At 49.8% G+C, this 23,864-nt stretch overlaps 10 protein-coding genes across 10 annotated transcripts; 6 read left to right on the plus strand and 4 right to left on the minus strand.

Annotated features, from left to right (window-relative positions):
• Positions 1-1,565: 1,565 nt before the first annotated feature.
• On the minus strand, positions 1,566-3,227 carry VFPPC_13269 (methyltransferase type 11; the record flags this gene model as incomplete). The annotated part of the gene is made up of 5 exons (XM_018291046.1): positions 1,566-1,626; positions 1,682-1,849; positions 1,928-2,795; positions 2,854-2,918; positions 3,004-3,227. 5 exons carry the CDS (start codon positions 3,225-3,227, stop codon positions 1,566-1,568), a joined length of 1,386 nt encoding a protein of 461 aa, XP_018146399.1.
• Positions 3,228-4,746: 1,519 nt separating this feature from the next.
• On the plus strand, positions 4,747-6,174 carry VFPPC_02430 (polysaccharide biosynthesis protein vipA/tviB; the record flags this gene model as incomplete). Its single annotated transcript, XM_018282078.1, has 1 exon — positions 4,747-6,174. The coding sequence occupies one exon, from the start codon at positions 4,747-4,749 to the stop codon at positions 6,172-6,174; it is 1,428 nt and encodes a 475-aa protein (XP_018146400.1).
• A 943-nt stretch (positions 6,175-7,117) lies between these two features.
• On the plus strand, positions 7,118-8,419 carry VFPPC_02431 (hypothetical protein; the record flags this gene model as incomplete). The annotated part of the gene is made up of 1 exon (XM_018282079.1): positions 7,118-8,419. One exon carries the CDS (start codon positions 7,118-7,120, stop codon positions 8,417-8,419), a length of 1,302 nt encoding a protein of 433 aa, XP_018146401.1.
• A 311-nt stretch (positions 8,420-8,730) lies between these two features.
• On the plus strand, positions 8,731-8,880 carry VFPPC_15499 (hypothetical protein; the record flags this gene model as incomplete). The annotated part of the gene is made up of 1 exon (XM_018293252.1): positions 8,731-8,880. One exon carries the CDS (start codon positions 8,731-8,733, stop codon positions 8,878-8,880), a length of 150 nt encoding a protein of 49 aa, XP_018146402.1.
• A 2,656-nt stretch (positions 8,881-11,536) lies between these two features.
• Positions 11,537-12,070, minus strand: VFPPC_15500 (hypothetical protein; the record flags this gene model as incomplete). Its single annotated transcript, XM_018293253.1, has 1 exon — positions 11,537-12,070. The coding sequence occupies one exon, from the start codon at positions 12,068-12,070 to the stop codon at positions 11,537-11,539; it is 534 nt and encodes a 177-aa protein (XP_018146404.1).
• Positions 12,071-13,876: 1,806 nt separating this feature from the next.
• Positions 13,877-14,965, plus strand: VFPPC_02433 (hypothetical protein; the record flags this gene model as incomplete). Its single annotated transcript, XM_018282081.1, has 1 exon — positions 13,877-14,965. One exon carries the CDS (start codon positions 13,877-13,879, stop codon positions 14,963-14,965), a length of 1,089 nt encoding a protein of 362 aa, XP_018146405.1.
• Positions 14,966-16,697: 1,732 nt separating this feature from the next.
• VFPPC_02434 (NAD(P)-binding domain-containing protein) lies at positions 16,698-17,815 on the minus strand (the record flags this gene model as incomplete). Its single annotated transcript, XM_018282082.2, has 3 exons — positions 16,698-17,281; positions 17,330-17,747; positions 17,795-17,815. 3 exons carry the CDS (start codon positions 17,813-17,815, stop codon positions 16,698-16,700), a joined length of 1,023 nt encoding a protein of 340 aa, XP_018146406.2.
• Positions 17,816-18,286: 471 nt separating this feature from the next.
• VFPPC_02435 (twinfilin-1) lies at positions 18,287-19,258 on the plus strand (the record flags this gene model as incomplete). Its single annotated transcript, XM_018282083.1, has 1 exon — positions 18,287-19,258. One exon carries the CDS (start codon positions 18,287-18,289, stop codon positions 19,256-19,258), a length of 972 nt encoding a protein of 323 aa, XP_018146407.1.
• Positions 19,259-19,381: 123 nt separating this feature from the next.
• Positions 19,382-20,117, plus strand: VFPPC_15501 (twinfilin-1; the record flags this gene model as incomplete). Its single annotated transcript, XM_018293254.1, has 4 exons — positions 19,382-19,399; positions 19,449-19,677; positions 19,726-20,027; positions 20,076-20,117. The coding sequence occupies 4 exons, from the start codon at positions 19,382-19,384 to the stop codon at positions 20,115-20,117; spliced, it is 591 nt and encodes a 196-aa protein (XP_018146408.1).
• Positions 20,118-20,292: 175 nt separating this feature from the next.
• Positions 20,293-23,598, minus strand: VFPPC_02436 (hypothetical protein; the record flags this gene model as incomplete). The annotated part of the gene is made up of 2 exons (XM_018282084.1): positions 20,293-22,055; positions 22,125-23,598. 2 exons carry the CDS (start codon positions 23,596-23,598, stop codon positions 20,293-20,295), a joined length of 3,237 nt encoding a protein of 1,078 aa, XP_018146409.1.
• Between the last annotated feature and the right edge of the window lie 266 nt (positions 23,599-23,864).

Raw genomic sequence — 23,864 nt, forward strand, 5'->3', positions numbered from 1 at the left:
TGGAAGCAATTTCCCAAGGTCATGCCTGTCTTGGTCCACTCGAACTTGTGAATATTTGTTCTTCGAGTAGTGGAGTGAGTGCAGGTATCCATGTATACATGCCATTCACAGGCATTACCTCTTGCGATAACCACCTTTCTCAGTACTTGGAAAAGCCTGGTAGTGATGTGAGTTGCAGACCTCATGTAAATAAGGTAAACACTGCACGCAGGAGGTACATTGAATCTGGCTGAGACTTCTTCACCAGCAACAACCCTCGACTTGAGAAGTCCCCAAGCTCTTAGCATTAATGAAGCCGCCGTTCTCAATACGAAGTCCAAGGCGGACGCATCAACGGGCGTTCCAAGTTCCGGTAAAGATTCTGCCCGAGATCCCCAGACCAGGCCATGCTTTGGACGGTACTACTATAACTCTTTCGTCATTTGCCTGTTTCTGTGAGTGGCGAGCTGTATACTCGACGGTCAGGCCACTTGGACGAAGATGAAAACCCACATCAAACGCAACTATGTTCAAACCCAAACAAACCCAGCCAGCAGCTGCTCAAGGTCAGCTACCATGGTTCTTGGCCCCCGTGAAATGGCTTGCATTGTGAACCGACAACGTGGTGTGTCTCGCCTTTGTGAAGATATGTCGTCACCAATGATGTCGCATTAATCCACGAAAGATGAAACAGCCCAGAAGTAGTTAGTGAGCTCTGCTTTCCCTAGGTATTTCCTAAAACCCACGGCCCATGTATACAAGTTGGCGTAGACGAGGGCTAGCCAAGTGCCGCTCATTACGCCTGGTATTCCCGGGATGCATCTCCCACGCACCTTGAAGCAAATACCCGAAATACAAGGCTGTTCTGAGACAAAGTTCTCACCTAGGAAGCCTGTGCATGGCAACCATGCCGGATGGTGCCGCCGGGCACAAGGTGCGACATTAGGTTCCCGGGATCACACAAGCGGTTGGCTAGCTACACAGCAGAATTATATTCCCCAACGGCGGAGAAGCTCGTGTCCAGAGCCTGTTGGTGGTACTAGTGTAACGACATAAGGTTGGCTCGCCCGTTTGAACTTGGCGAAACGAGCCAGAGGAAACGACGGCGAAAGCGTTTCCTGCTCGGCTACTACATGTCGCAGTTGCTGTGGGAAAGCATGAGGAGTCATATCGCATCTTTGTTGGAGGAGTATGTTGTCATTGAGTGAGATTATGCATGCAATGTCAATATACGGCATACCTACATGACAATCCGTTGTCTCAAAACTGGTACTACGGTAATCCATACAGCATGCATGCTTCTCTGCTGCTCCTCGCCATCAAATGATTGGCGTTGAAGAAGGTGGAGTTTGAGAGACGATGTTTGTTGCCGCAGGCATGCTGTTCTATTCGCTCACGAGTGATGATGAGACAAGTTGTTATTACCACGGAGCTGTATTAACAGAAAACTGTATTAAACAAACCGCCAGATCATCCAACCAGATCAACTCTCAAACTGAAGACATCTCCCACACCCCCCATCCTGGAAGTATTATGGAAATAATTTTCGTCACATCTCAGCTCGGTAACGATGCGCCACCATCTGTCTAATCGCATCGGCCGTACTTTGCCTGGCAACCTTCACCACAATGCTCAGTCTTGTTGCCGCTGCCGACCACGTCAGTCCAACCGATAAAGTAACCACACAAAATGCACTACATACCAATATCCATACTTGGAGCAGCATGCCTTTCCTGCAAAATTAAGGCATGTCGCAGAGAACCGAGCGCCACATAAGCCATTCGTTGTGTCCCAGATGCTTGGGGGATTTGGGTTGCAGTCCCCGAAGTCATTGTCACACCCTGTGCCACAGAACTCGGGAGTTGATCCACTGGTGAGACACGGTCAGTAAAAAAGAGGCTCTTCTCATGATGAGTGGGCTGTTGTGGGCTTTGAAAGACAGAATTACCAATATCCATAGTGAGAGCAGCAGTCTCCAAAGCCGGAGCCTGGACAGATGTATCCTGTACTTCCTCCGCAGCGTTGGTTGGGAGATATCTTGCTCGTCGTATTCCTTGGGGGCGGGATATCCGTGACGATTGGCTTTTTTGGACCAGGACATGAGTCTTTCTTTTTATCGCTTCTGGTGGATTTTGGCGAGTCTTCCGCTGATCTATACCAGTTACCTCTGGGGTCTCCTAGGCATTCACCTACCGTGACAAGCTTGTAGCCTCTCTCTCTAGCAACCTTTACCATGTGTGGAGTCAGTTCATACACGGTTTGCTCATGAACATCGTGTGCAAGGACAATGTATGAGTTCTGCCGTGGATTGGTTGACAGTCCATTAGAGTAGAGGTCCTTTGCCCTTTGAATGAGAGCTGGGTCGTCATACATGTAGTCTTTTGTGTCCAAGTTGGTGGAGATGGAGTGATACACCAAGTCTCTCATGGTCTTCTCACACCCAGATCTGGCGGAACACTCCAAGAAAGGTGGCCGGATGTACGTGGGGATCCAACCAAGAATGTTCCGTATGGCCATCTCATTGTGAATGATTTCAGCTCGCCGCACCGTCTCGTTGATCTGGTTCAGATCACGATGCGTCCAGGTGTGGCTCCCAATCTGATGTCCCGCGTCGTACATGCGACGTATAATGCTTGGCCAGCGAGTCGCCGGATCGTCAATATGTCCCTTGGCTCGGTTGTCACCCGTGATGAAGAAAGTAGCCTTGACCTTGAGCCGGTCAAGCAGGTTCAGGATTTCGGTAGTGTAGATGTACGGACCATCGTCAAATGTCAAGGCTACCATGCCAGGCTGTTTGCAAGCTGTAATCATTGGTCCTGGGGAGATGTGTTAGCCTCCGAAATCACGACCCCCTTTCCTATTCGTGGCTCTCACCATAAGGGACGTTTCCGACTTGTCGACGGGTTATTCCTGAGGTGTCCTTCCCACGAGGGGGAACTCTGGATGCAACTTGTCAGCTCGGCATGGCATGTCATGTCAACGGTCTCTAGATCACATCACACAACTTGCGTAGTTGCTACTCACAGCGTGTGGCAAGTATGGCTGTAGTCCAACTGGCATTGAGAGCCTGAGCAATACTGTTCCGTAGTGCCGCAATACCCCATCTCTGAACAACATGAGCCCATTTCGCATGATCCTTTACCGGGACCGCACATGGACATCTCATTGGCCTCTGCTGCCCGAATGAAACGGGAACCGTCGGTAGCCAGAACACACACGGCAAATAGGAGGGATATTCTCAGAGCCATGGCAATTAGTCAACTGGGCGCAGGTGTTCCAGGCTTGGGTAGAATGAGCTGAAATGCAAATGGAGCGAGGAAGAACTTGAACTACGCGTTTGTTCGAGATTGGGGACAAGTGCCATTATATTGCCTCACACAGAATGAGACATGTATGTAGTGAAGCAGCCTTGGGTTAACTGAGATCTTGGCATTTGGTCGCCAAATATCCGTTTATCAGAGACCAGCTACCGCCAAGATTACCTGTCAATATTAAATGCAACTCTCATATTAGTACCATTGCCATTCTACCACGTGGGACTCTTGTGCGTAGCAGTGTCAGGGTCTCGTGATGATTGATATCCACGGAGAATGTTCAAAGTACGTAAGTTGACGCAGACGAATGAATAGACCCCAGAATTCCTCTCAAAGTGTTTCACAAAAGCTTTGGGGGTCAAGATTTCTGTGCCAATTTCGCAAAAGGATTTACATTTGCGTGTCATTTGCGTGCGTTTCTCCAATCTCTAGTAGTCTTAGTCCAGCTTTGGCAGACTTACTGCAAGCCTCATCGTGAACACGAACTAGAGGGTACACACGAACTTCTAATATTAAAATAGAGTTGCTTATCTCTCCGACATGAGCTTAAAAATGGCCTAATGCACTCCTGCCCGCATATCCGGGGCTGGCTGAGAAGACTTGAATAATCCGAAGTTTGCGAATCATTGATCACTCGGCACGGATGGAGAATTCCCGGTCCAATACAGGTGAAACGTTGAATCCGATGAGCCAGTGCTACCGAACAAGGGAAAAGCCTTTGTGTATCCCATCTTTTCAATGCCGGCCCTGTTGTGAAGTGTAGCTCTCGTATGAGACATCCGCTTGTCAAAGGTAACACATTCAGAAAACTACACCATGGCTTCAGCTCCTTTATCTTACTTGGCCAACGTCATGAACGCCCTTCAGCATGGATGCCTAACAGTCTGTAGTGAAGCTACTCGGAAACGTCTTGATACGAGTTTTCTGTGTATCAGCTCTCATCGTTCACCTAGCCATGAAGGTTCCGGTTTGTCTTCCGTTTGTACAAAAGGGTGGGAGGCTAAATCCTCCTGTACAACACGTTCGGAACAATATTGCCGATTGATCGACAGGCCCAGGCAACTTAATATCGGCCATCTGTCACCGCATCAACATGGTGTCCGACCACCATGAATCTGAAGTTGGATGATCAGCTCCTATGCTCCGGCATATCATGGATGCACATCTGCCTTTTCAGCTAGAAGCAAACTGAGATACAAAGCCACAATGCATCATTGTTCGTAAATTTGAGTCTCGGGTGATCGACTTCCCTTTTCCTGCTCCTTTGAGCCATGCGATTCATGCGTAGCAAAGACGTCATTAACTTGAGATATTTTGTTGTTTTGTGTGAGTTACTGTTTGGCCAGAATTGAGGTGAAGTTGTGGTATAGCAACCGACAGAAGTACGAGCTTACGAATCGCAGAATCAATTTCTCTTTGGCAATCACATAGAGTCTATACATATATTTACACCATGGTTGACGACCGTCCTTCCATTGGTCAAGACCAAAAGTTGATGACATCTCATTCCATCATGGGCGACGATCGAGTTCTTACGAAACTTGAGCTTGAGAGCTCCTGTTTTCAGACACCACCAACCGTTGTATCTGACCTCGGCCAAATTTCCCCATTTGAGTTCAACGGTCGCCTCCGTTATGATCTGACCCCTCCAAGCGAGACCTCCGAGTTCGATCAAGATGTGGCGTCAGTCACGCAGCTCTTCAGCGAGACCTCAGAACCGGTTGTTGCTATTATTGGTGTTGGCTACGTTGGCCAACACTTGGCTCAGGTCTTTTCAAGAGCTTACAATGTTCTCGGATATGATATCTCCAAGTCGCGAACGGATCATCTAACGGAAATCTTTGACGGCAACAACAGAGCAAAGTTCACATCCTCTCCAGCCGCGCTTGGGCAGGCAACACACTTTCTGATATCTGTACCGACGCTACTCCTTCCAGACAAGACCATCGACTCATCGTTTCTTCGCAATGCCCTGAGCACAGTCGCCCGGTTCGCACGACCAGGCTCTACGATTGTAATTGAGAGCTCGGTTGCCGTTGGGATGACTCGAGAATTTGTCGGTCCGCTAGCCAGGAAGAAGGGTTTCTTTGCCGGGATGTCACCGGAAAGAGTCGATCCAGGCCGAACAGAACCTCCTGCACATGCTATTCCCAAGATTATTTCCGGGCTGGACGATGTCGTCCCTGGTTCGCTATCGGCGATACACAAATTGTACTCCCGGGTGTTTGACCAGGTGACTCCTGTGTCGACACCAGAAGTAGCTGAGATGACGAAGCTATATGAAAACTGTCAGCGGATGGTTTGTATAGCATATGCTAATGAGATGGCTGATGCGTGCATCTCTCACGGCATCGACCCTTTTGAAGTTTGCAAAGCTGCTTCGACCAAGCCTTTCGGCTACATGCCGTTTTCGCCTGGACTTGGAGTCGGCGGTCATTGCATTCCTGTCAATCCTTACTATTTGCTATCCAATAACAGATTTCCGATTTTGGAAGCAGCCTCCGATAGAATGGCGTCCCGTCCTGGTGAAATTGCGAGGAGAGTGGTCGCGAAGCTGTGTAAAAGAGTGCCGTACTACCGACCACATGTTTTGGTAGTTGGCATGGGCTTCAAAATCGGGCAAGCGCATTTGACAAATTCTCCTGGGCTGGGTTTAGCAAAGGGATTGGTTCTCACCCAAATGGTTGATGTCAGTTGGGCGGACCCCCTTGTATCTCAAGAGTCTATCCCTCAAATACCCAGATTCGATGAGGTAGAATGGTCTTTGGAAGCGTTGGATTCGCGTTTTGATTTGATCATAGTTGCGTTCAGACAGAGTTGTTTGGACTTTCCCCTACTGGAACAGCTGCGGATTGCTGAGGTTGAGATGTGGTGTCCATGATCTAATTCATAATCGCTGTGCTTATTTTAAGCTTGGGGTCTAGAAAGAAGCTGGGACAATTGGGCAACTTATCTATACGTACGACTAGTCTTTGTAAGCATACTACCTATTGTAATTGTTTTGCAGCATACCGTGTACCTTGTAGTGCCAGTGGTGGTTGTGTCGGGCGTTAAGCTTACATGCTTGTTAGGGCTTTAAGTCTTCGAACAATCCGTAGGCTATTTCCAGCAAGCAAATCGTGTATCAGAAAACAGGTTTGCGGCGTTGGAGAGGCGCGTGCAATCTACGTGCCTGCCGCTGGTGACAAAGAGAAGTAAACTTTGCCACAGGTATAAGACAATCGAAAACAGAGGCTGAACAAGTCCTAAACTTGTCTTTTAAAAGACACAAGCCCTTCGCGTTGAGTTCAAGCGTTTCTTAAGTTAATATATCGCAATAGTGAACATTATTGTTACTTTCCTTTGGCATAATGGCATCTTTTGGGCAGAACGTGAACGCGCTGAGCTAATGATGGTCTAAAGTACCTCTACCGGGGAAACAAAAGTGTATTTTGTGAGCCTATGCGCAATAACAGCTTATTTCCAGGTTATATAGTCCCAGAAGAGATAGGTTTGTGAGCTTCTGAACTAGTAAAGCCTAGGCGATGGACAAAACACTAGAGACCAAGAACAGAATAACAACTAGTACTGAACACAGTCGATACCCCCAAGATCATTACGATGTATAAATAACGCGTCAATGTACTCGAACGCTCTTACCGTATCGCAATTCTTATGTAAGAGCAACCGGCCAGCTGTCTCCCACTTAATATCCCATCGTTCCATTCCCGTCAACGCGAGAATGTCAAAACCGTTGTTTCTCCCAGTCAACAGAACCTCTACGTTGGTCAACGCCAATGGAGCAGCATAATTCCATCATCCACCCCAAAGCAGAGTACCATGCAATGGCGGCTGTGCGGGCTGCCAAATTACGCTCTGGCAGTCGTCAGCAAAGAAACATATGGCTGCGGAGTTATTTCAACCATGCAAACACGATTCGCGAGGGATTTTGGGAGAATCCAGTCGAAGCCTCCGCTCTCTGGGCCCTTTCATATAACGTGGAATATTGCATGAGAGACTACGTTAATGTTTCGCGGCACGAATTGGACATCGCCAAAGCGCAATTCGACCGCCGCGGCCGCAAGTTCCCGGCACATCGTGCCGGAAAGGCCAGTACGACAGGCAACACTACCCGAAAAGAGTACAAAGTATCGGAAACCGAGAAAGGCCGCTTACAGCGGGCGTTTTTCAGGCTCGAAATTTACCTTCAGTGTTTCCCGTCCATCAGTGCGGAGTCGGAGACGGAAAAAGACGTCCAGATTCACGATTTCTTCGGCAAACTGCGGCTTTGGGAAATACAAGAGATCAGATGTTTATACTATCACTTCAAGACTCGGCTGATTGAATACCTGGATAGGTTAGAAAATCAGCTGGTAGACACGGCTGTGGCAGCAATGTCATACGCGGATGGTCGGGCTTGTAAGCAAAGTCGTTGTAACGAATGTCGGATCCAGCATGCACAAGAGGGTCGAGGTTGTCCATTCCGTGGGCCACTATCCATGTATTACGGTGAATCCAGAACAGCTCACGTAACTTCCTTGTTTGCGGCTATCGCATCAGAGGGATTGGCCAGTCTGACTCGGTTTTTGGGCATGTCCGACGATTCGAGACGGCGAGAGTTCGTACAGAGGTCGTCGTACCACAACTCGGGCAATCATTTCGATGATGTAATTCTTTCAGCTGCGATCGAATCACCAGAGCGCGGGATTTTGGGAAATACATCGAGTGATATGGAGAAAGAATACGCCCCAAGTGCCCGTTCTAAGTGGAGCAATGGTTACGAGAATTGGGACTCGCCGTCTGCTAGAGGAGAGGGAGTTGGGTATCTCACATGGAGGATTCATCAAAGGGAAACATTGGGATACATTTTTTGGGACGCACGTCGCTTAAAGCCAAGGAATATCTCTGCAGCAATCGAGGAGGCACTTAATCGACGCGTGCAAAGCCACGTTGTTGATCGCGACAACGAGCAATGCGCTGTAGCTCGATTATTCCATCTTCAAATTTCTCAAGAGGTTATGCAATACTTTATTCGAATCTATGGGACTCAGTTGTATTCGCCTCATGAGGAGGAACCTAAAAGACGACAAGGCTTCACACCTCCTGGTAGCACATCAAAGAGACCGAGGTTGGAGGAGCGGCGCTGAACGGGCATACACTTGATCATCTCTGTCCGAAGTCTCTTCTCACTTGCTTTTGTACGGGGAGGAGACTTGGATTGAGTTAAACCTTTCTCGGGAAACCTTACTACGGTTGAGCATTTGAGATTTGGAAGATTACGTATCTGCGTGGGAGGAGGCTGGGATGAACTTACAAAAACAACAAAATAATTTCACATGTGTGAGGGATTTATGAACTAAATTTTAAAGCATATTCGCAGTAATGATAATAATTTCACCGAAACAAGGTCTCCATCCAGGAAATCGGAAAGTCTCTACCATCCATGTGATGTAACTGGATGGGTAGTGGTTCGCAAGTTGCCTTGAGGGCAACAGCAACGGCACCGAAAGACACTTACGTCGAAAATGACGACGCTAACCAACCTTTTCCTATCCCCTCATTACGAAATCAGAGCCAAGTGACCAAAAGTTCTTCAAAGACCGCATGACATTCTTGGCATTTCTTACCAATCTCCTCCCCCGGAGCCGGACGTGACCACGCGGACATGCTTTCAACCAAGGCAGACGAATAAAACTCGCAAGCGCTAACCATGTGTGTAAAACTACTGTGACTTGCAAAAAAGGCAATCTTTTTCGACTTTGATAAAGTCCTACGATACAAGGTGCCTGGTAGTCTAGAACCCAAGACAGCCTAGATCCACTTATGATCGAGGTGAGACCAGGCTGACCGGTGGCAAACTGCGAGACAGGTAACAAATGTTTGCTCTTTGTGGTAGCTACAATAAAGGAAGAGCTGGGCATTTGAAACGGCAACTGCTTTAAGATGCTCACCGGGTAAAATGTGCTGACAATTGGGACAACTTGCCAAATCTGACTGCAGTGTAAGCTTCGTTGATGTGGGTGGCGAATGCGTGGCTAGCCAGGCTTCCCGTTGAATTGACATTGGGCATTTTGCCGCTTGAATGACTGTTTGCCGATCATGCTGCCGCGATAGACGAAGGGGTGTCCGTTTAGCAGATGTGGAGTTTGACTTGACATGGTCGTGATTGTTGGTTACACAATTGCATGGAGTTGTGGACAATTTGCAACGCTCGCCACGCGCCAGCTAGGCTGTACAACCACACGTCTTTGGAGGAAGCATTCAGGAGACATTCGTGGTCAGTCACTTGGCCAACACTTTGGATAATGGTTTCACAAAGCTGGCGTTGCCAGCTTTTCTTTTTCCACTTCATGTGGCCGACCTGCGTGGCCAAGCTTGAAACGAGTGTTGTAGCGCGCGACTACAGCTGGCCATGGCCGTCCCGACGAGGTGGAAGCGAATGAGGGCATTGAGACAGAGAGTTGTGGTTTCATCCTCCACAAAACGGGATAGGAACTGCATGTTGGAGCAACAGAAGCGATTTGGATTGCGAACCAGGTCGCCGAGCATCATGATGGTTCGTTCAGGGTAGAGTGAGGAGTTGACCTGGTTCGAAGTTACGGGCGCTTGTGTGGCTGGTGAGACAGGAAGGATCAATGGTTTGGTATTGGGGCGCAGCATTTGAGCGGCTCCTTCCCCATGTATTGACGATCACCCGACGTAAATGCTCCTAGTTTGGAGCATAAGCCACAATGCGGCCGCTACATGTCCTTGCCCATGAACCTGATTCGAATTAATTATCAATCGTTCACTGGGATTTCATTGCAGTTTGCTTGGTGCCTTCATATAGAATATAGTGTATAAAGCAGAAAGGAAATCTCGTGAAGCAAAGCGATAGTGTCGATAATCGAGCCTGCACGACTGGCGGTTACATCTTTGTGGTCTGCACTGCGGACTACAAAGAAGATCGTGAGAAATGCATCACACTCTGCCAATGCCATCATTTCCAAGCCAAGACTGCCATTGCTCGATGGTCCGTCGACCTCCACACTTTGAGGCTCTTCACCATTATCCACACAAGCCGTCTTGGTGCTGCATGTCTGCCCTAGTAAGGATTTGATGCTTGTAAGGATTAATTGATGCAAGGCCAGCACTGCCTCTCCGCTGCAAGGAACCACCAGAAAAACACTGCCTCAGTCTCGCATCGAGCATCGCATCGGCCATGTATTATCAATTCCATCAGTCGCTTGTCCGTTTTAGGACATGCATCGCACCGAAAACCTCAAATTAGTCGCACATGCAACCAAGATTGAAAATAAACCATGATCAACATCGTCATGTTTGCATTCAATCGCCATGCCTTTTCCCTGATGATGGGCGCTGGAGGCCGTCAAGAGGTGCTAAATATTGCACACGAGTTATGTACTGACAGCGAATCCTCCGCGCGGCCTTTGTTGCTTACCCTTTGAAATGCAATACACATTTTCTCCTTTACTACCAAGGTACCAGACACGTACGATTGAGTCCTGCACAACGACACGAATGCATTTGGGGGCCGTTTGAGCAAACATGACTTGTGGCGCGTGGCTGGAAAGGGCTGAGAGGGACACGGATGAAGCCGTCTGACAAAGTGACGAACCAGGACAAGGAGCGGGAGGCAGCCAGTTCAGAGACCTGGGAGGGATATTTGTGGTCCTTGTCAGTCTGGAGAAAGTTCATTGTCAGAACGATGTTGTTCTTGTGAAGAAAGTTGTAAACATTTTGGCACTGATTGATAGTGGGCATCAGAATGCGACGTGAAGTGAAGGTAGCAACAGTGCAACTTGACATGGCATGGTATTTGCTAGCAAGCAGCATTCTGACTCGCCAATCCCATCAACACCATCAACCAATTGTCACCAATGGCTTTTTGGCATGACATTTTGACACGTCAACACCGACACCCCAGACTTGGCACCCCAAAACCACTGGTCAATGCATCCCACGGGTACGAACCAAGGGATTCGACGCCGGCTATCGCTGTTTCTTTCTGGTTGTCGGAATCGTAAATTACGTAGCTATGTCTCAGGCATGCTCACTTGATCACGAAAAGAAAAATCTTGAAAGTCAGGGTCCAATGCAGCCTCGTTTTGCGACGAGGCACGACGCGATGCAGTTCCAAGAATTCGGTCCAAGGTGAAGCCACCCGCCGGCAGTTTTTCGATAGTTGTGTCCATAGATACGAGATGGTCTGTGACGGGGAGGCACTGCGAACTAAAGGAGAGGGCATTCTGCGTCAGCGGCGATCAATAAAACACCAACAAGAGACGACTGGTACCTGGGAATGACGTCCTCTGGTGGTTGCCGATGTAATCCGACCAGTCAATAGTTGCAGATAGGACCAAATCGGTCGCCTCGCGCCTTATGGTGGCTTTTTGCTTTGCCTCTCTGTGATCTGTGGCAGAGGTCAGGTGGCCCTCTCTCGTCCCGTTGCCAGTGATGGGCATTGAATTTTGTGACCTCATCGCTCCAGATGTCAGTTCGTGGCCAGCATTTCCCAAGCAAACCAGACTTGAATGCAATTTGTTGTGAGAGCTCATTGCGCAGCTAGCGGCAGCAAGTGCTGACTCCAGCCAGGGGGAGAGGACTGGGCAGTTCCTGGTGAGGGCCAAGGAAGGAGCGAGACAGCGAAAGTCAAGCACCCATCTGAATGAAGGAAGGAAGGAGGCTCCCACTCTCCCACTTCCCTCCTTCTTCCCTGCGCCGACCAGGCAACACTGCCCCTTTCTAAGGCTGAAGTGAGAAAAATGCCCACACAGATGGTTCGCCAGCTTTGGCATCCACCATTACCACCAAACACAACAACGGCTCACGCCATCCACCCCCCCGACTGCGACTTTGCGACTGCCTCCAGTCCCGACATGTCCCTCGTCCCCACGGAATCAGAGGGCATGGGACCAAGGCCCGCCACGGGAACCAATGGCCCGTTGGGTGGCCCGGCGAGCCACCCCGTCTTGCCCTTTACTCCTTGAGCCTCTGACACTGATGATATGGGAGAACTGCAAGCCTCCCAGGCAGGACGCAGGCAGGACGCTGAGCAGTCGCCACTGGGATATGCAGGTCTTCGCAGCAACTCCGCATAGGACCAATCCACAGGACAGACTGTCACCGTCGCCCACCCATATGTCACAGGCGCCATCGCCATTGACCTACGGGCAGCTATGCCGAGGTGAGTCAATTCGCTGAACCGCATGACGCTGGGAGAGAGGACTATTGGGAACGATATCGGTCGTCCTGTCCGATCCTTCAATCATCGGTTCCGACCATCCATGATGGGGTTCATGTTTGGGGAAGCGCTGGACAAAGGCTATGTCGACACACAAAACAACCAAACAGCACGAATTGGAACTCCGTACTGAACACAAGCAATCAGTACTTCGCGCTGGACTTTGGCTGAACAGAGGTCGAAAATTCTGGCCAACACCTGTTCCTCTCAGGTGCGGCCTCCCAAACGAGGAAGCCATAACGAATGAAGCCGCCCCCAAATTAGGCTGTCTATTTTCATACCACCTTGGCCACCAGGATCTTCAGCCCAGAGAGACCCAGGAGTTCGCGCTTGTTTCGAATCCCTACGACGAGATATCTGCTTGTGGCCGTGATTCCTCCTTGGCAAATTTTAACGCCGTCTTATTTGTTCATACTGGCGGCATTGTGAACATTGATGCGGATGCAAATGCAAACAAAATGCTTTGCATTCTTGCGCCAGGTGTTCGCCTGCAAGAGGATTGACGATTGAACTGCTCGGATACACCCAGTTGAAGAAGGGCAAAGGGCACAGCCGCGAAGTCCATTGGATGGCTGCAGCCATCTTGGCTCCACTCCGGACAGGGAGTCATCAGCAAAGCCACGCCAGGACAGCCTTGACAGGCAGAAACGGGCCAGACCAGTTGACATTTTGGCGACCAGGGTGTACACAATCGACGAAGGACAACTTGACATGACGAGGGGGGTGTAAGAGAGGGAACCAAACTAATGGACCAGACCCTTGTCCAAGGCGACCCATGTCTGGTTTGTCCAACCCACAGATGTCGATTTTAGTGCCATCCAAACCACTTACACCATCCATCACACATTATTTCCTCCATCATTATAAACATCTGTGATGCCCGCTCGGATTCCAGGCAGCTAGAATTTCTCCCCTCATACCACATCCTCAGGCATTTTATACAGTTTGAAGAACCATTTCAAAAACTTTGCTTGTTTTGTACGAACAAGATCATCAGACGAGTGAACAAACAGTTTCTCTCATTGCGACTCGCCTGTTCAGCTGGCCCACCTCTTTGACCCGTCAGCGAAAACCCTCCCACCATTTATATAGTTCATCGATCGACGTTTCTTCGACTTGAACACTCTCACCTCTTTTCACTTCTACCGTCAAGGTCTCTTGATTGAAACCGCATATAACTCCCAGACAAGGCTACTCATCCCCCGCCTAGCCTCATCTCCACTGCTGCAACCGAGGCAGCACCACGTTCAGTCTGCGCAGGGCCAAGAGTCCTTCAGAGACACTTCATATCTAGGAATAGCCTCCTAGACACACAAACACACCCGTGCGAGCCGCACCCATACGTTTTACGACCAACACAATGTGCACCACCGACGTCTTTACATACGTTTACCCCGACGGCCACAGGGAGACAGTGAGCAAGCCTTCGCTTTGCCCTGCTTCCCGCCATGGTCAGCCATGCTCCAAGAATGTTCTGTTCCAACATGGTTCAAAATCTGTACCATTTGGCCATACAGTCACCGCGCCCGCCTTTGTAGGCCCGGCCACCTACCCGCCTCTATACAACTTCCCGCCAACGCCGTCTTATACGCCTCGCACTTCTACTCCTACATACCGCTCTGGTGATGATTCAGACCGATCATATCACAGCTCATCCAGCAGCAGACGGAGGAGAGTCTACGTCGGCCCAAGATTGGAACCCAGCTCTGGCCATGGCGGACAAGGAGGCCGCACTGTACTTGTCCATAACCCACCTACCCCATCAACACCACCTCAAGCATTTACATTCCCTCGAACTGCCCCTTCGTCACCCAGCTTTCCACACAGCTCACCACTCGTCGTGGATGCCTCTCCTCGCGGGGCTTCATCACGACGACCCGTGATTGTGGACGAGAGACCGCGCAATGATCGCGACGGTGCCCGAATCCACATTGAGTTCCTCGACGGCGGGCGAAAGAAGAAGCACAGCCGCCAGACTTCCTCCACCAGCTCATACGATAGCCGGTACTCGTATGCCAGCGCCTCTGAAGATGATGAATTGCGCCGCCGCCGCCGTGAGGTCGAGGCTCTGCGTGCTGAGAACGAACGCCTGGAACATGAAGCAAAAATCCGCGAGCGCCGGCTGCATTCTCGCATTGCCAAGGCCAACGCAGAAATTGCAAGCCGCGAGGCCGTTCCTGTGCCTGCTACCTCGAAGCGGTCTTCAACCGCGGCCAAGGCAACGCGCAATGTGGGAGAGCGAGAGCAAGAACTGCTTGACAGAATCCAGAATCTTGAGCTTAAGCAGCAGGCTCGAGAGGAGAGGGGACGGTCTGCTAAGCGGTCTGAGGAGGACGCTCAGAAAGAGAGACTAATGCAGCGAATGTTGCCGCGACGCCGGGCTACTGTTGGTCCCGGCAGCCGACGACCTCGTGTAGAATACACTGACGGAGTATATCGATGGGAGTGAGCGGGATGCTCAAGGGTCAAGCAATGAGCTTGTGTGATTTGTACTTTTATTTTGAACCAGACCAGACATTTTATCAATTTGGGACTACAGAACCGGAAAGCGAGCGATTGAATTTTGAATTTTTGGATACCAGGCAACGGATACGGATATGGATAAAGGACAGGAACAGGATAGACTTGAAAATGAAAGACCATGAGTTTCTCATGAGTTGTACTACTACAGAATCTTTGCCCGGTTGTATTATGTGACTTGAATGTGCGTGGCAATGACTGCAAGCTCCCAAGCTGTTTCTTTGTTTCTCGCTGGGGAAGGTAAATCACCGCATCCAGGAAGAGATGACGACTGAACAAAGCACACGCAATGCCGTCAATTGCACCAGCAAAGAACACACGCTGTTGTCAGTGACTGTACCACTCCATCGTCAATCACAACTCACTTCACCACCACACCAGCTGAGATGCTCGCACACCCACCACAACATGAATGCCAATGCAGGATGCCTTCCTTGTCTGCAGGACGTCCTGCATAAGTCCACCCACTTGCACCCACTTGCACCCACACGCCGCCAATTACGAGTGCCAAAAGGGGACCGACACACCCGTTGAGTCACTGCCTGGGATGTCTTCTCTGTCACCCGTGATCTGGCGTCTTGCAGGGTCCGTTTCTTGCCGACATGCTGCATTGTAACTTCAAACACAAAGAACTTTGTCTGTCCTCAACGAAACTTGACGAGACGAAGATTGATGGAGTGCCCCGCACTTCACTTGGCAGGAGGGTATCGATAAGCGGAGGGCCAGAAAAGTTGCGTCTTGGCGGACATGACATGGAAGCAAATGCCCCACCACTGCTGCCTGCGTGGACTGAACTTCAAAGTGTAAGAAGTCAGATCAAGTCTGGTCTGGTTCGTGGAGTAAATCTAGTCGTCTCGCATATCCGTGTCACTGCAAACTATTCAGTTCGGCACGGTTCGGTATCATTGCACCTGTGAATATCGTGGCAGCTGCGCATCTTGTACGCTCTGAAACGCAGTACACGCCGCATTCTTTGTTTGCAAAAGCGCGTGATAATATGTTCATGCCCGACACGACCCTCCTGCTTTTTTGTATCCTTGAACTTTATCTGCAGTGTTGCTCTTTGTGTATTGTTGTTGATGAGGTGGGTAGACTGGCGGCATCGGAAGGTTGCCGTTTGGGTCGGGTGACACTGGGTTTTGGGACAGGGGTTGAAGCCCGGCATTTTGGAAATGGATAAATTGGGGGTTTGGGATGGATTAGAGTGCTGAGAAGGGATGGTTGCATGCGTGGATGTGGATGGTATGGATGGTATGGTGGGGGGTGTTGGATAGAGGTGATGTGTATGTTGTACAAGTTGATGAATGAGGTTGTGTTGGCTGTTATGCTGTGAGGGTGTAAGTGGACTTGACATATTCAATGTTTAGTTCAAGCTGATGATGGGTGTATTTAAACAAGGGAAAGGTAGTGCGTATCGCGATGTATGCTGAGGCATATCAAGCTGTGTTGGCGTGTACTTAGATATCAGCTGAGCAAGTACATTTTAACCACAGACTGTATTTGAAGTTGCACTATCAAGCTGCGAGGATATGGAAATGTCAGGTTAGTTTAGATTCACCTTCCGGTACAGTTGATCCACAACACACAGCAAGACTATGTAAGTATACAACAAAGCAACCATTATAAGCAATATCTAAACCAACAATCTATCTATCAACCCACTACTTACGCCCAGAAAGCTCCAAAAAGTGATCCACAACCGAAACAACCTGCTCCTCATAACTCTTAAACTCAATACCAAAAGCCTTCCCTGCCTTGGCACTATCAACCCTCGACACCGTCGTTGGCGGCGGCGCAATACCATCAAATCCAAACACCCCATCCGCATACTCTTTCGGATACCGCCTCTTAATAATCTCAAAGGCCTCCGCCCAATTAATCATCCCAAAGTCCGGTCCCGCCGCCAAAAAGTCCTGCCCACCCTCAATCTTGCCATCCAGTGCGAGGACATGCATCTTCGCAACGTCGTCGACATGGACGCTCGTTCCGTTGAGAGGGTAGTCGCGCGCATAGCCTAGCACAGGACCCATTAACAAGCCATTTGTGCCCTTGGCAATGGAACTTGCTTCCGTGACGGTCTCGTCGCGTCCGAGCACAAATACCGGCATGATGTTGATGACGTCGAATGCGGGTTTGTTGGCTGCGATGAAGTCTTTGCTTGCTTGGTGGGCGAGGGCTTTGGAGGCAGAGTAGGCGGCGAAGTCGTTTGCAAAGGGACCCTTGGTGGCTACTTCGAGTGTGTTTTCTACATTTGTTAGCTGACTTCATTTGACGAAGAGTGTTGGAGACTCACCATCAACGACTTTACCACTTGCAAGACGGGCACTGCTCGCGATTGAAGCTACACTAGCCGTGATTACTACCCTTTTTATTCCTGTAGTCTTCACCGCGGATTCCAAGATCCCCACCGTTCCCTGGATGGCGGGCTGAATGAGAGAAACCTCATAGTCTGTTCCCTTGGTGTTGCCTGCCAGCGGGGACGCAACATGCACAATGTACTTGACTCCCTTGACTGCTTCGTCGTATGCGCCTGGGACGGTGATATCCGGAACGATGAAGCTGCTGAGTTGCGATTTGTACTTTTGCACGGAGGGCAGGGCGGAGATTCTGTCGAAGCCGGCTTGGTTGCGGACGGCGGCGCGGACAGTGTAGCCTTTTTCGAGGAGGATGGTGAGGGTTTTGAAGCCAATCATGCCAGTGGCACCGGTTATCTGAGTTGTTAGCGGGTTTGTCTGTCGGTTGGACTCGAAGTACATACGAGGACGAGGTCTCCAGCCATTGTGTGTTGTTCAATGTGGCTTGTTGGGATATAGCAATATGATGCTGTTTTGTGCTTGATTGTGTTGCTGTATGTTTCTGTATATGAGACTGTCTACAAGGTAATTGGAATGAGTGAATGCTTCTCATTGACACTCCGAGTCTTTATATATTCTGGCTGTGTAGTTCCGTCATGGCTCGGCGTTTGACGCATTGATAAGCATCGGGCCATTGCAATACAAGCCGTCGAACGTATTCGGCCACGTTGGTCATTTCGGCAATTCCATCATCAGAATTGGAATGATTACTCTTCATTCTGAGTTTGTTTTGTGTTGAAACCTCCCAAACAATTATTAATGTTCCTGTGGCTTGCCGCCAACCTCGGCATACGCAGCATTTTAATCAACGATAAATTGTCCGAAATGCCGCCAAATATCCGCATAATCCCGCAAAGTACCGCACCCACACTCAGCCCTACATATAACCCCACTTAATGCCGCAAATGTCCGCAACGCCGCATAAGACCACCTCCCATCTCATCTCTCTGGCTTCAACACCAAATTCGTCATCATGTCCGCAGAGACCGTATCTTCAGTATCGCTATCCCCGTACTCGTGCGTGGGATGCCGCGAGGCAAAGAGGAAATGTGATCGCATCCACCCGGAGTGTACGCTCTGTGCTCAGTAAGCACCTCCCTCAAACAAATCGCAATCCACATCTCATCGAGAATTCTAGAAAAAACATCCCATGTTCGTATCCTCATCGTCGGAAACGAAGGGAATTACGGAAACCGCCCGATGTATCGTCACCAACTTCCAGCAGCAATGTAGCCAGTCCGGAGTCATCTTTGGGCAGGCGGCCTGTGCCTGTGGTGTCTGCTGCAGCAGCTACCTTGTTGGCCGAACGCTTCATGGACCCTGAGCTGTTTTCTCTTGCGCAGCTTGAACTTCCCACGCTGAATCTAGAGTCTCTCGTCACGGAAGAAGTGGAAGGTTTGGTGGGCGACGTGCGAAAAATTCAGGCCACAGGCCAATTTTTCTTCGAGACAGTCCATTCATGGATGCCTATTGTTTGCAAAATCGGCTTCTCGCAGTCTCTTCTCAAAAGAATGACGCACCAGAGGGCAGAGTTCTTCCTGCTGGTACTGTCAATGAAGTTGTGTAGTTCTCGTGTCACAGAGGCCAGAAGCCATTTTTACCAACTCGTCAGACAGTATTACGCTGACCTTGAAAGATCGGGAGTCATGTCTCTCTTGGTGCTTCAAGCAGGCGTTCTTATTGCCCTGTATGAAATGGGCCATGGCCTCTACCCTGACGCATACCTCTCCGTTAGCGAATGTGCTCGATATGGCGCTGCCCTGGGTGTCGATAAAACCATCGTGTCTAGAGGGGCGACGAACACCAAGTGGCCAGATTTGGAAGAGGCTCGCCGAGTGTGGTGGTCAATTTTGGTCCTCGATAGGTGAGCTCTTATTGCCTACGATCCGCAATCGATCGTATTGACATGTATAGATTCATGAATCTTTGCGATCCGATGCGCCATCTCGTAACGGCGGACCCTGATTCAACCAGTTATCTGCCCATTGACGATGAAGAATGGGACTCGGGCGTAAGTTCTTCCCAATCCACATGATGACATCCTCATTAACCCTATAGACCTCTGGCCCTGAAAACGCATTCATGCTCGGATCCGCCATCAGCCTTCGACTCGGCAGGTTTGCTCGCTTCGCCCAGGCCGCGCATCTTCTCTCGCAGGTCTTGCACCAAGTAGCAGACAAGTCCAGCGACACGACGCAACTACGACGAACCATCTTTTCCCTCGTTAACGTGTCGAGAATAGAAGCAGACATGAGGCAATTGGAATTCTGCACACAAATGGCAGTCTGCTATAGGTATGCTTTCCCTCCAATGACCCATAGCACACGCTTACAAGACAGTGGTATTCTTCTCCTCGACCACCCAACACTGCTCCCTGCTTCTCATTCCAGAACAGATGATTTGTCAAACGAAACCTCATCCATTCTCCAGAGCGCTCTCAAAATGTCTCTGTACTTTTCGGACGCCTTCGTTGCAAGGGTATGCGATTTGATATCCCCGTTCCTGCTATATCTCATGTACAAAGTGACGTCTGTGTGCATGAGGCGTAGTTTTGGCCAGGGCTCGGAGTCACTGGACGTGCGGAATGCGGAGGCCATGAGGCTTTCGTTGAAGTATTTGAGCCGGAGGTGGCTTGCTGCTGGTATGTGAATTTAGCCTGTGGGGAATTAGACTGACTCTTCTTAGATGTTTATTTGTCGCTGTTGGACCGGCTTGATGTGTTGTTGATGACGCAGCAGTGTGGGAGTGCTTTGCAGTTTCGGCCTGGGACGTGAACCATGTGGCCGTCTGAAATAATCATGTATGAATGGGTATCCAAAGGAAGAACAACACGAGGCGTTGAGTTACCCTGACTGCTTGAAAGATGGACAGCATGCATTTGGTACAAGTACTTCCATGCACCTCATCGCCTCTGTTGCTTCACCCACCGCCCCTTCAACGCAGCATGGTAATGCTCGGACTCTCCAAAGATAACAGCTTGAGCTTCCAACACCTTTCGCTTCGGAGCCTCGGTGGGATCAGAGTGGAAAACAGACGAAGTTTCTTTCCTAAGGACCTGTATACACCTGCAAGACCTCTCATCGCAATACATGTTACACGACGGCGGACGGCCCTTGACCGACCTCCATTCCAAGGAGCCAATGATGAATGCACCCCTATCAGAAGTCTTCAACGCATTGATACATGGTTTGCTAGCAATAAGCAGCCTCGATCCGGATGGAATATTAGTAGGCTCAATAGGGTTCTTGGTCTTTGCTTTCGGCCTGATGATGGACCCGAAGCCACTGCCGAGAATGACCAAAGCGTCCATCGAGTTCACCAGATCCCACCACGAAGCTTCGTGGTCATTATCGCGAGGTACTTCTCTCTGCAACATTTGACCTGACCGCATAAGAAGATCAGAGTATTCCCAGCCTCTAAGCCCGCATTTCTGCGGCCAAAGCGCCGAAGTCTTTCTTTGCACCACAACACCATCTCTCAGTGCTCGGAAGTCTCGAAGTGTATCCTCCACAACATCTGAGAATGTCTTTGTTTTTGTGCCTTCCGCCCAGAGCGCAAGTTTGCAGTTCTCGGGATGTTTACAGACTCGCCGTGCTTCAATACCTCCATCCGCTGACGGTTCGGCGTATGGCAATAGCGGCCATTTGCCTTCCAGTGTCGCGCAGCCGGACCTTCGTCGATCCTGGATATGAGGCTTGGACAGATAGGATAGCACAAGGTGAAGTACCGCACTCAGTTCCGACACGAGCCATGCGGACTTTGTTTCTCCGTCGTAAATGATGGTTGGCTGTCGTTGAGCTTCATCCACCAAGTCGTGGTATCCTCGGCCCTCAAGCGATACTCGCAGCGTTTTCGACAATTGGTACTTTGCAGCAAAGGCCAACGTAAAAACTCCCTTCACGTTGATGCTAGGGGAGATTGTACCCTCGTTTGCGAATTCTATTCTCGGCGGCGCAAGTGGAAATCCTGGTTGCGAGCTGCCATTTGCCTTTGAGTTCACCAGTTCCATAGTGCCTAGGAGCACCTCTGCTTCTGAGTAATACCCAAGAAATGTCCTCCGCCCTGATAGGTCGTTTAAGTCGTAGTCCTCAAGAACTGCCATGGACTTATTGCTACCTGCGACGTAGTCGTCATCGTCAACCCCAGCGCAGTGCCACTGGACGCCATTCTTCAGTGTCTTCGTCGGGTATAAGGCGATGCCTGGTCCGCCTAGGATGGTGGCTCCTCCGCCAACATCTATCTGGGTGCGAATATCTGCGAGGCCAACCATCAGATCGAATGGTATCTCCAGCCCTACACCTTCCTTGCGCTTGGATATAGGGAATCCGTAGGCTAGGACAGCACCCGGGAAAAGTCGATGCCAGCAACTGGAATCACTCTCCAGCCCACCTGCGTCGTGTGCTAAGTTCTCAATTGCAATCTTCTTGGGCCGGATCTCAATTAATCCAGAGTCAGAAACGTGCACGTTCGCTGTCGATAAGGTTAGAACATTTTTCGTAGGAAGGGTGAAGACGGCGGTGAGCCACGAAAGTTGTTGGATCAGTTGAGCGACATTTGGCCGCGAACCAGATACTGAAAAAGAAGTATACAGAGCATTTTCCCGCTTCCCGCCTGGGCTCGCTTCTTCAACAGTGATATAAAAATCTTCCGAGAGCCTAAATGGAGCTGGAGAAGTTAGACTTCAAACAAGGCAGTACACGGGAGCTTCTGCGGCTATTCCTGAGAAACACTTACACGAGACTGCCACAGAGTCTTTTAAGAACGTTATAAGAAAGTCGAGAAGCGCTGAGGAGCCCCATACATTCTTCATGAATTCACCGCAAGTGTTTGTTTCAGCACGTGTTGGTGTTCCAGTGAGAGTGACGACGGAACGAAGATCGAAGCCAGGTTCCAGCTCCTGTTCACAGAACTCCCGCATATTCCAGTATACTTTACATGTGCGCTGGAAATTGCTGCCAACGTTGGCGGAGTTAGCGTGCTCAATAACATGACGAATGTCTTCAACTGTTGGAGTCGACTCAAAATCCAATCTTGTACTCTTTGACTGCGGCACAACCTGGTTGATGGAATCGGGCGACGCAACGTCTCCACCCTCAAGGAAAACAGACGTGGTTGGACCACCAGCTGTATCAGCGCCAGCAAGAGGCGGATAGTCAATAGCCATATCTAGCTGATCCATTTGCATACTTAGCAATACTTGCAGATTTCGATCTGCAATGTCCCAAGCAGCTCTTACATCGGGAATAAGAGCCAAGGCCACCCGTGCAAGATCCACGGCAGAGCTGAGATCGACTGTTGAACGGGTTCGTTGATATCGTGTACCCAGCCAGGCTGCGAGGTTGATCAATATATTGGGCCGTTCAGGGTGATCTTGGGGTATGATGCCCGATGCCCTAGTTTCGAGATTGATCGCTTCATCAAGATCTGCCCACGAGCCATTATGCCCAAAGCGAATATGTAGCCGGCTTGCAAGATTCGTTAATGCTGTCGCAAGATCATTATGCCCCTCTGGTGTCAGACTAAGTGCCTCGCGTGCCAACTGGATGGCATAATTCAGGTCATCTAGAGATCTCGTATGCTTATACAGCATAGTATGCCAGGACCCAAGGTTTGCTAAAACTGTAGGTCGATATTGGTGGTCCGGGGGAGTAACATTCAACGCTTCCCGTGCAATTCCAACGGCACGAGAAAGATAACTTGGAGAAGCTCCCCATAGAAATTGGATACCAAGCCAGGCCGCGAGGTCATTCAAGATGGCAAGTCGATCAGGGTGGTCTTCAGGTGTCGCTTTCAGGGCTGCATCAGCAACCTCAATGGCGTAATCAACGTCTTTTACCATAGCTTTATCGACGAACCCATTGTTCTTTGCTGTCACTGGGCTCATTGACCCAAGTTTATGGCGTGTCAGTTCTCCCAGCATTTGGACAAGGATGCGCAGCTGCACAGCTCGTTCCGGGCGATCCCCTGAAGTTTTCTCAACCCATTCCTTCGTTCGCCGGATAGCTTGTTCCAGTTTTCCAATGTCGTCTGTTCTTCTGAAGATGAGTACGTGAACGTAAACGCTTAGCATCGTTGTGTCAAAGTCGTCGGAGCTTTCAAAGGCTTCTACGAAACCACACAGGTCCTCGTTGCTTAAGCCGTTGAGAAGAGAGTCCATTTCGGCGTCGATATCGAAGGCCATGGAGCGGGCTATGAGCAGGGCAGCCATGGTTGTGTTTCGGGGTCATGAGAGCACTGCAGATCGAACAAAGTGACTGCAAATACGGGTGACGAGTTAAGCTACTTGCGTGCTGAGTTTCGACAAGGAAAGCAAAAAAGTCGCAAATTTGGATTCGATTTGCTGGGTATATTGCCTATAAAACCAGCGTAACATTCTTTGTTCCTCTTTGAACATTTAAAGTCGGGACGGTCTTTTGGCAAAAGAGACCGTCGCCTCACTTTTGGAAGTCTCGCAGGGTTATCTCAGCCTCATGC

The sequence above is a fragment of the Pochonia chlamydosporia genome, chromosome 2 (genome assembly GCF_001653235.2).
Source record: "Pochonia chlamydosporia 170 chromosome 2, whole genome shotgun sequence".
NCBI lineage: Eukaryota > Fungi > Ascomycota > Sordariomycetes > Hypocreales > Clavicipitaceae > Pochonia > Pochonia chlamydosporia.